The sequence below is a fragment of the Limulus polyphemus genome, unplaced genomic scaffold, assembly GCF_000517525.1.
Source record: "Limulus polyphemus unplaced genomic scaffold, Limulus_polyphemus-2.1.2 Scaffold4280, whole genome shotgun sequence".
Taxonomy (NCBI): Eukaryota; Metazoa; Arthropoda; class Merostomata; order Xiphosura; family Limulidae; genus Limulus; species Limulus polyphemus.
This window is the reverse complement of record NW_013669890.1, coordinates 45,267-56,708: the sequence shown is the minus strand read 5'-3', so window position 1 is coordinate 56,708 and position 11,442 is coordinate 45,267. Positions and strand designations below refer to the sequence as shown.

General features: G+C 34.3%; 1 protein-coding gene across 2 annotated transcripts in view; it reads right to left on the bottom strand.

Moving 5' to 3' along the window:
* The window catches only part of LOC106470905, an 81,271-nt gene that overhangs the window by 46,890 nt on the left and 22,939 nt on the right, over positions 1–11,442 (bottom strand). For both annotated transcript variants that reach the window (XM_013931482.2, XM_022399539.1), the window contains exon 2: positions 2,314–3,362. In XM_013931482.2, the coding sequence (XP_013786936.1) occupies positions 2,314–3,312 (999 nt within the window). In that variant the 5' untranslated portion in view covers positions 3,313–3,362. The remainder of the gene's footprint in view (positions 1–2,313; positions 3,363–11,442) is intronic.

The following is an 11,442-nucleotide window of genomic DNA, read 5'->3' as shown; positions in this document are numbered from 1 at the left end:
ATTACATCCCCAAAACAAAATGGGATGTATTGTAGTATATTTATAAACAGATTACATCTCAAAAACAAAATGGGATGTATTGTAATATATTTATAAACAGATTACATCCCCAAAACAAAAATGGATGTATTGTAATATATTTATAAACAGATTATATCTCAAAAACAAACAAACTGTTTGGGTTCATCCAAAATGCTGAAACTCTGTAATAATACCAAAAATATATTTAAAACACTTAATGCTGGTTTCTAACACAATTAGATAGTGTTACATGATTAATCAGGTCAGCATTAAGTAATGGGATGTTATTCTTATTTATCATTGTTTATTTGTAGTTAAGCATAAAGTTACACAATGGGCTATCTGTGCTCTGCGAAACCCGGTTACTTTCATATCATGAACAATGATAGGGGCACAAAGTGTTTCACAAAGTTGGAGTTTGTTTATTTGGAATTTCGCTATAAGCTACTCGGGGGTTATCTGCGCTAGCCGTCCTCAATTTTGAAGTGATAGGAAGGCAGTTAGTTACCACCACCCACCGCCAACTCTTGGATTACACTTTTACCAACGATTAGTAGGATTGATCGTCATATTATATCGCACCCACAGCTGAAGGGGCGAGCACTTCCGGTGAAGGGGATTCGAACCCGCGCAATCACATTTTCCCCAGTTTCAATTATTCTTAGAGTCATGTGTTTAATCAGGCTGACCGATGAAGCCGTCAAAGGAACTATACAAGCTTTTATCTGAGTGTCTTATTATACGAAGGCACTTCCTATCGGTGGATATTAATCAAAATACTTTACGTCACTATTAACTCTCAATTATCAGCTAGGTTGCAAACTTGATTCTCGTGGCAAATAAATCTATTTTAAATATCAGCCAAATGTACTACTTAATTTCGATTCCCCGACAATGCGAATATCATAGTGAAGCTATAATGTATTATACAGTCTGAAATTAAGATGGATGTTCAGTTACCTTGTAATATTTCAACTTAGCATGAATGTCGTAAACCTTGCGATACTCCGTCAAGCGGTTCACGAACATCTACCGTAATGATCGAAACGATCCATTTTCACGATGAACAACTGTATCTACTTAAACGATACTGATGCGAAACAGCATTGCGAAAAATATTTCGTCATAATTGTAGACATCAAAATTGTACGAGAAATAATTCCTACTAATTATGGGTGGTGATCTGTATATTCAACGAATCAACTCATACTGATTGTATACAGAAAGCTCATCACATTTAATAAGAATAATTTACTTAATACTACTCTACTGAAGCGAGCATAGCGCCACGGGCAACATCTTCAATACCTACATATTTAATTCACGGCAAATTCCTGACAATAAAATGATATACTTATAGATTAACGGTTCTCGAATTGTTAAAATTAATATCAAGTTACTCTCCATTGTTAACAAAATCATGTGCACGGGAGAAAAGTTTCGAGACAGCCTACAGATACAGTTGTACTTATTCTCTCTCTCTCTCTCTGCCAAATATTTTGCCCATCAGCCATTAGTAAAGTTCGTTTTTAGTTCGCTCTGATTGTTTGTTTTTTATACAAAGTTAATGCTAAGTCTTAATTTTGATCTAATTAGTGACTGACAAATGAGGTCGTTAAATATATATGAGAATACCAGTATAGTGTACCATTATATTTATGAAGTCATCTTTGTTAAGTAGTTGCAGTGTGAGCACTGCTTATGGTTAGAAGAAAATTTCACGGCTTCTCCGAGGAAGTGTATTTCTATAGCGGGGTTGTTAAATAATCTAGAGCCAAAGGACACAAAATTTCGAGAGAAAAAAAAAAAAAGTTTTATTTGTTTTGTGCTGAAGAAGCCCAACTGGCACAGAAGAACGTTTAGGATAATAGAGGGTTCCAAAACTATACCTCGAACTAATCCGGACCAACTCCTTCACACCCGAAGTGAAGGTTATGGTTACGAAAGAGAGCCCCCCCCCCCCGAAGTGAAGGTTGTGGTTACGAAGACTATGGTTTGTTTGTTATTAAACACAAAGCTACAAAATGTACTATATGCCCACTGCGGGCATAGAAATATGATTGATTTTTAGCGTTATAAGCCTTCAGACTTACCGCTGAGCCACTGAGGGGGGGGGGGCTTGATACACGAAAGTACAAAAATTATATATATATTTTGAGAAGGGTTTGGCTCAATTTTATTCTTCCCTTTCGTTTAATGCGAAGTTAAAGTTTGAGTCCAGAGTTATTCCTTCAACATAGCTGATATGAAGAATTCTTTAGTTGTTCTTAACTAAAAGTAACTACCCCTTACCTGGTCCGGGCCAAAGCCAACAGCCCTGTTAACTACTCGACCAAATGCACCCATTTCATTCAGTTTCTTTTCTTCTTCTTCAGGAAGTACTAGGCCTGTTTCATGTCCACCAGAAGGCGGTTCACGTACGATACTACCATATTTGTACTTGTCTTTCTGTTTTTCTTTGATGGATCCGTAGGCCAAAGCCCCTTTCATGTATTTTCTACTGGAAAATTTCCGGTTTGGAACTCCATGAAACTTGTTTGATTTCGCCAGATAGCGTTGTTTCTCCAGAAAAGCCTTTTCTTCAGGGCTATTGACAACAGTACCAAACACGCCTAGAGTTTCTTCAGGAAAGGGACTATTGGCAAAAGTGCCAGACAAAACGCTATTAATGGAATTGGGTGAGACTGGTTTTGATTTGTAGCGGGTCTTATCGTAGCGGTTCTTACCCGTTTTTCTGTATTTGTTGTTATAATAACGATTAGATTTAGCCCCAGTCTTTGCACTACTCTTCATTCGGCTAGCATCTACAGGTCCTCTTAAGATTTTTCCAAACTTAGGATACTCTGGAGCATAGACTTCAACAGGTACACGAAGACTTGATCGGTTTCGGTTTGAGGGTTTTGTTTTTGGAAAGATCGAAGAACGTGGCTTATCAACTAGGTAACCAAAAAAACCTTGTGGATATGACGTCACGGGGAAGGTAGGTATTTCATTTGTTATCTCACTATGACGTGCCATTCGTCTCATATGGCGCCATACAGCACGTAGTTCAGCACATGTTGGTTCCGGTTCAGAAAATTCAGGTAAATGCGAAGGAATTTGTTCCATTTGGCGCCGAGAAACGGAAATGACGTCATCAGAGCTCAAAGCGTCATTCAACAATTTTTCTCTCTCCATTAACACATCCTGTAGTTTCGGTGTCACAAACGAGTCAAATGGAAACTGCTTGGCAAAAATTCCAGCAGGCGCCATTAGAAGCAGTAGCAGAAGCCGCCAAGGGATCATCAACATATTTACGCTTGCTCTTCTTTCCACCTGTACTCCTGTTGTTTTCTTCTCTTCTGTAAAGATAAAAACAACAACAACTTAATTTGAGTAAATCTTATTTTGACTTCAAACGCTTAAAAATGTTTCTGGAGAAAATCTCTATTAAGTGTTTTGAATTAAGTTTGGTGATTACATTTCACAAAATAATAGAAAAACTTGCTCACATGGTTGCAAATTTGTGGAACGACACGCAAGTTAATATGTGCTTAAATGGTGCTGATAATTTTGTTTTTTAAAGAGCGTATTCAAGCCTTATTGTACAATATCCTTATTAGTTCTAATGATAATTTGTTTCCACGGTCTATTCTTTCAGAAAGGAAATAAGATGGCTGTGAATTTCCAAATTCTTATGTTGCATCGGAGAAGTAATGGTCAGTAACGAGACGTACAGGACTGATGGAGGTATTAAACCATCTAATCGGCTTTTTGGTTCTCATCTGCTGTGCTGAACATTATGGTATCTAAGGATGAAGTTGACTAAAATGTGAGAATAACAAAATTAAACATGTTCTTCGTCATATCAGGTTGTTGAGAACGTGCATTGAGATAATGAGGCCCACAGGAAGGATAACATATGATTAAAATTAATCCCATGAATGTACTCTAATAATTGCTTTAACAAAAATTGTTATTTTAATTCGCTTGGGATTTGACTAGAATATCTCTGGAATACGTTGCTCTAAGTCCTAATATTTTTTTAAGATGCATTAGAATAACTTAGATATAACTTGGCATCTTCAAACCATCTTCCTAGTTGATCAAAGTAATGCTACATTAGTTGACCTACAATCTTCAAAACGAAGGTCTCGTATTTAAAACAGTTTCTCCTCTAGGTCAGTTAGTTATTGTCCATTTTGTAAGTTTGCAGAATCCGTTTTGGAAACGTTGGAAGATGTATGTAAAATTTTGTATTTTAAGCTATTTAAAAACATATGTATATAAAGTACCAAATATAATTACTTAGATAGTATACAAAGTAAACTGTACATCAGAAAATATTTTTACACCACATTTTGTTTTATTACAATATCTCTTTAAACAAAAGTAACAAAATGTAACATGTGTGACTGAACTACACTAAAACTAATTATTGTAAAAACGTAATACGTAAAATAAAATTAGAAATTTAAATCTAGAATCTAATACTTTAGACTCTTAGACTTTGCATTTTTTTTTCTGAAATTTTAAACATCTTGAATTTATAAGATTTCTTATTCTAAACCTTTAAAAAAACCAGGATGTTTAAGATTTCAGAAAAAAATATTATTGTGAGTTGTTATCATTTAATCTTTTTCTTTGATTTAAGATAAAGAAATTATTTGAAAGTCCTAAAAGGGCTGATATTTGACAAAGTTGTAAACACTGATTGCCCTCTGGAGATGTATACGGTTAATACTGATGAGCAAAAAAAAGAAAAGAAAAACCCAACTCACATTCATGTTACACATTTTTCTTCCATACGATATAAAACTGATGAAAATAGTGTGAATTTTGCGTGTTGGCTTCTAGTCGTAAAATATTTTATACAGCACCTAAATAATGGCTTCTTTTTAACGAACTACAGCCCTTCGTTTTGAAATAATAGATGAAAGTAAACACTCTTAAGAAGCGTTTATTTAAATTATTTGTTACATTTGAGTGTTATCTCTCTCTCTCCATAACGTTATCATAAAGAGATGTTTTGGTTTTCTGTTGTTTAGGCTTTTGTTATTATCAAACACAAAATGTCCCCACTCATGTTCTTTTTATTATATAACAGATAAAATAAAGAGCAATCTTTCAAATTTATCCACTAAGTTTACTCTCTACATTTATTTCACTCGAAATATTTCGTTTTAACGTTCACATAGTATTGGGTCAACTAAACTGCCGCCAAACTGGGAAAATAATACTTTGTTGTAACACTCGACTCGCAATCTGTAGGTCGCGGGACTGAAACCCGAAGCCGAACATACTCATCCTTTCAGTCCTGGGAGCGTTATGATGTAACAATCAATCCCACTATTCGTTGGTAAAAGAGTAGTCCAAGAGTTGGCGGTGGATACTGCCGACCAATTGTCTGCTCTCTGGTCGGCAGTTAAAAATTAGGAATCACATTACATAATCTTGGTAGCTGTTACACTAACAAAACAAACAAGCATTTTACTATTGATAGAAAATAATTGGACATAATTTTCTCAACAAAGTAGTTATATAAAATAAACATTGAATAATACGTACGGAAGAAATATAGTTTCAAATGGTAGAAACTTAAACATACGTTCTCCAGTTATTCAATCTGATCGCCATTTGTGCAAAATACAAAAAAAAGATAAAATAATGAATACAATAATTATTAAAAGTATAAGCCATAAAAAGTGTACTTGAGGTTCTAGAAATTTTGATGTCAGAGCAAACTAGACTTAGGACATTTTCAGGATAGTTTAACCTCAGAAGAAGATAGGCTTAATGTGTTTATTAGGGAAGTCTAACGTCAGAGCACTATAGGTTTAGTGTGTTTTTTAGGAAAGTCTAATGTCAGAACACTATAGGTTTAGGGTGTTTTTAGGAAAGTCTGACGTCAGAAGAAGATAGGTTTAGTGTGTTTATTAGGAAAGTCTGACGTCAGAAGAAGATAGGTTTAGTGTGTTTTTTAGAAAAGTCTAACGTCAGAACACTATAGGTTTAGTGTGTTTTTTAGGAAAGTCTAATGTCAGAACACTATAGGTTTAGTGTTTTTTTTAAGGAAAGTCTAACGTCAGAACACTATAGGTTTAGAGTATTTTTAAGAAAGTCTGACGTTTGCTTGTTTTGTTGTAAAGCCAAAGTTACAAAATGGGCTATTTATTCTGTGCCCAGCTCTGGTATCGAAACCTGGATTTTAGTGTTATAACCCTTCATACTTACCGTTGAGCCACTAGGGGGACAAATAGATTTAGGGTCTTTTTTTTTTAGGAACAAATTAAGTTTAAGGTATTTTTAAGAAAAGTTTATCGTCAGAAAAGAAAGGTTTAGAGCCTATTTTAGGAAATTTTAACGTCAGACAAGATAGATTTAACATCAGAATAAGAAAAATTTAAGGACTTTTTTAGGCCTATCCAGATGGTTTCTGAATGTACATGTAATTTCATTTCGTAGTTACTTCACTTAAGCAATAAATTCACAGTAAATGTTTTTGATTTGTTGGATTTGCCGAGAGTGATGATGATGTAGCGATGACTTAAAACCTTTGCTTCAAGGATGTTAACTTCAAGAAAAGGTCTATCAGTCTATCAACGTGCTGATCTTTCCACGGCGACAAAGAGATTTTCAGCCGGAATTTAGTCCAAGATAGAAAATTGATTGTTCTTTGGAGTATTTTATTTTGCCGCTTTATCTCTTTTTTTTTAAATGGTCACAGTGGAGTATCTGTTGATTAATTTGCTGTGCTCTACTCGAAAGCCTTCAGAAGCAGACGAACTAGTGCAGTTCGTCTTGCGGAAAGCATCCCGTCCATAAGGCTTCGCGTACCACATTTTTGAGGAGAATGGTGAATCACTCCTCCTTATCGAGGAAAATTGATGGTTCTTCCTAACACTAGCGATAGTATTGCAAAAAATAAAGGTATAAGAAACATAAGTTCAAATACTTTCCGTTCCTAGAATGCTAAAAACAGCGGCGGATCTGAGAAACTGTATTAAAACTTTTTATTGGAAAGAAATTATTAACCTTAAAGTAATATCTTTCTACAAATGTCAGTAAAGTGTTATAACAAACATAATTTGTTCTACTCTGGAAAATATCTTATAAATAAGAAGTTGCGAAATTTATTCAAAAACAGCGCATTTACATACTGAATAAACAAAAGCTTAGTGAGAATTCAGTTGGACAGGTATTCTTAGACAGGCGTGAAATAAAAACTTGGATTTATTTAGGTTTGATACACGGTTTTCCTTTTCAACTATGAGAAAAAAAGAAATAGCGTTAGAAAATAATGTTTCGTAATAAAGTGTAGGATTGTGACGAATCCTTCATACTAAACATTTCATAACATATATTTTTTCTTGTTTTTCTCTTCGAATGTTTGATTCGGATATTTGTTCTAAGTTACACAATGGTCTATCTGCGCTAATTGCCATTCATTTGGAACTGATAGACTAGAAGAAAAGCAGCTAATCAACAGCATCCACCACCACCTGTTGGTCTACTCTTGTCTGATCAACTAATGAGTAAAAATTCTAAAAAAATATTTTACTAGTGAAACCTTGAGCAGTTGAGAAACGAGACTCGAACTGAACTGGTTGTTTCTTTACATTAGAAGTTTCAACGCAAAGATACACATGGTCATAGCAATAATTGCAATCTGTAGGTAGCGGGATCGAAACCCGTCACCCTACATACTCGTCCTTTTAGCCGTGGGGGAGGGTAAAACGTTGCGCTGAATCTCGCTATTCCTTTGTGAAAAAAAGCACCCCAAGAGTTAACACTGTGTGCTATCGACTAGCTGTTGTTTCTTATGTCTATCTTTTCAAAGTTACGAGCGTGTAGCCCTCTAGTGACTTTGCACAAAATAAAATATATATATTCACTGTCTACACTTAGTTCACTCATAGACTTTCGTATTAAGGTTTACATAATATCGAGCCTTAACTAAACTGCCATCAGCTGGAAAATAATACTTTATTGGAATCTGCATTCTAGTAGGCCTAGCAGGATTTTTTCTAAGCCTATCTAAATGGTTTCTGGCAGCACAAGTAATTTCATTTGACAGTTACTTCACTAAAATAACAACTTCAAAGTAAACGTTTTTCACTTATTGGATTTCCAGAAAGTGGTGATGATGTAGTGATGAGTTAAAACCTTTGCTTCAAGAATGTTAACATTAAGAAAAGGTCTATCAGTCTATCAACGTGTTGGGCTTTCCATTGTGACAAAGAGATTTTGAGTCGGAATTTATTGCTAGCTAGTAAATTGATTGTTCCTTGGAGTTTCTTTATATTTTTTTTAAATGGTCACAGTGGAGTATCTGTTGATTAATTTGCTGTGCTCTACTCGAGAGCCTTCAGAAGCAGACGAACTAGTGCAGTTTGTCTTGCGGAAAGCATTCCGTCCATAAGGCTTCGCGTACCACATTTTTGAGGAGAATGGCGAATCACTTCTCCCTGTCGAGGAAAATGGATAATTCTCTCTAACACTAACGAAAGTACTGCAAGAAATAAAGGCATAAGAAACATAAACTCAAATACTTTCCGTTCCTAGACAGCTCAAAACAGAGAGAAATTGTACTAAACATTTTATAGGAAAAAAAAAAACTCTTAACCGTAATATCTTCCAACAAATGTGAGAAACGCGTTTTTAATAAACATGACTTATCTTATTCTGAAAAACATTTTATAAGTAGAAAGGTACGAAATTAACTCAAAGCTAATCAATAGCACCTACCGCCCCCTGCTGGGCTACTGTTGTTTGACTGATATGTAAAAATTTCAAGAAATACTTTAGCAGTGAAACCTTGAGCAGTTGAGAAACGAGACTCGAATTGTAGTGAGTGTTTGTTTGCTTTAGAAGCTTTAACAGAAAAGTACACACAACCTTTTCTAAGTTGAAGTGTTTGTTTATCTTTAGAAGCTTTAACAGAAAAGTACACACAACCTTTTCTAAGTTGAAGTGTTTGTTTGCTTTAGAAGCTTTAACAGAAAAGTACACACAACCTTTTCTAAGTTGAAGTGTTTGTTTATCTTAGAAGCTTTAACAGAAAAGTACACACAACCTTTTCTAAAGTTGAAGAGTTTTAGAGCAAAGCCACATTGGGCAATCTGCTTTGTCAACTGCTGGAATCGAACGCTGGATTTTAGTGTTGTAAGTCCGTAGACTTACCGCTGTCCCTCCGGAGGACATGTTGAATCAGAGAAAATGCCTCTAGTCAAGTAGTACTCACTGCCAATTATTGGGACAATTTTCTCTCAATGAATAGTGGAAGTTGATCGTTACTCTTATAACCACCCCAGGGTGCGAACCACGGATCCTTTAATTTATAGTTTGTCACGTTGATCGCTAGAATACGCTCGGCCCTTGTCAAAGAATTGGTTACATTTCTGTTTGAAAGCATTAAAATTACCTTGCGATCTAGTTACTTCAAATATGAGAAAGGACAAATGTTTCTATATTGCCTGTTAAAAACAAATAACACAGAGTTCTTAGAGTTGCTTCGTCAAAAACGTTGTAAATATTGATAAAGTTTATAAATATGTATACTTTTAAATGGGAGTGGCATAAATATTTATCATTTTCTATTCACAGTATAACTATAAATTAGGTAGGCACCTTAGAAACGTGATTCAACTTGTAATTGTAACCGTAAGTGACTGCACAAGTTAATGTTCAACAAACTACTTGACTGATCTCTAAAATTCCAAAATTTCGTACAGAATGATTCATATAAAAACCATTTTGAATAAATCGCATACCAACGAATATAATGATAACTGTTAATATCCACTGATGACTATGGGGAACCTTATTACCACGTATAACGTATCGCATACCAACGAATATAATGATAACTGTTAATATCCACTGATGACTATGGGGAACCTTATTACCACGTATAACGTATCGCATACCAACGAATATAATGATTACGTTACACGTGGTAATAAGGTTCCCCATAGTCATCAGGGGATATTAACAGTTATCATTATATTCGTTGGTATGCGATACGTTACACGTGATAATAAGGTTCCCCATAGTCATCAGGGGATATTAACAGTTATCACTATATTCGTTGGTATGCGATACGTTATACGTGGTAATAAGGTTCCCCATAGTCATCAGGGGATATTAACAGTTATCATTATATTCGTTGGTATGCGATACGTTACACGTGGTAATAAGGTTCCCCATAGTCATCAGTTCTGAAACTAGTAATTTTAAACAAGAATGCAAATATCATAGGCGTCCGCAAGGGGGCACTTACCCCCCCCCCCCGGACTTATCTAACCAAAATTGAAAGGATAGCATAGAATAAAAACTTTGCGTTTCTCTAGCTATAGTTTTGATATCTTTTTTCATCTTGCTCCCCTTCTGTGATATATATATATATTTACTTATCACTTGTTTTTTATCTTTTTAATGTATTGTTGCATTAAGCAGCGTACTCTAGGAAATTATATGAAACTGAAACAGTTGAGATGAAAGAGATTTTTGTATATTTTTTATTCTCTTGTTGTGTTAGTTCGCTCTAACTGTTTCATACAATATTCTAAAATAATCTGATTTCTAACTCTAACGTAACAGAGTAACTATGTCTGATCGATCTTCGGCGTTAAATGCTTCGAACGTATTAAGTTTATACTATACTGTTGAAGCAAAAGAATCTAGAAAAATGTATACATTCATGCATTTCTGTTATGTTAATAATCTGATGCTACATACTAGGAACAAAAGCACGCAGCTGATAACATAACTTTCGTAATATTCCATAAATTTAGTAAGCGACGATGGGTTACAATAACATGGAATTCCCTTCCGTTTCCATGGTATTTATTATACGTCTAGATATAACTTTAAGGATGAAAGTTCAGCTTTCTGAGAAAAAATTCTTTCATTATTAAACTCGTAAAGTATGAAGCCTTCTTAATGTTGAAATGCTAAATTAAATTACATGTAATATATGTTTTTATTAATAGTTAAAAAGCAAGTACAATAATAAGATAACACAGAGGAATAGCTTGGTAGTTTGTTTTCATCTGTGGGGGAAGATAATAAGTTTCACCATTTGTAATTAAACAATTCACGCGTTCCTTTAATAACGAAAAGGAAATATACCTGACTTTAGCATTTCAAACTTCAGTGGAAAACAATTTTTTTTTTATATTAAAGGGCAGAAGTTACTACGGCTGTAAAATGTGTTTTAAATTAAATTGTCGTTCGCTAAATTTTTTTTTGGGTGGAAGTTGATATTCAAATTTAAAATTGAATTTTTTAAATTTGAAACTTAATCGAAAATTTCTTGGAAGTTATCATCTTTTTCTATTTATCTTTTAGAAATTATGAATAAATTGTTATTATAAATATTAATAATATCATAAATATTATTATAAATTATTATATTTTAAAAGAATAAATATTTAGGCA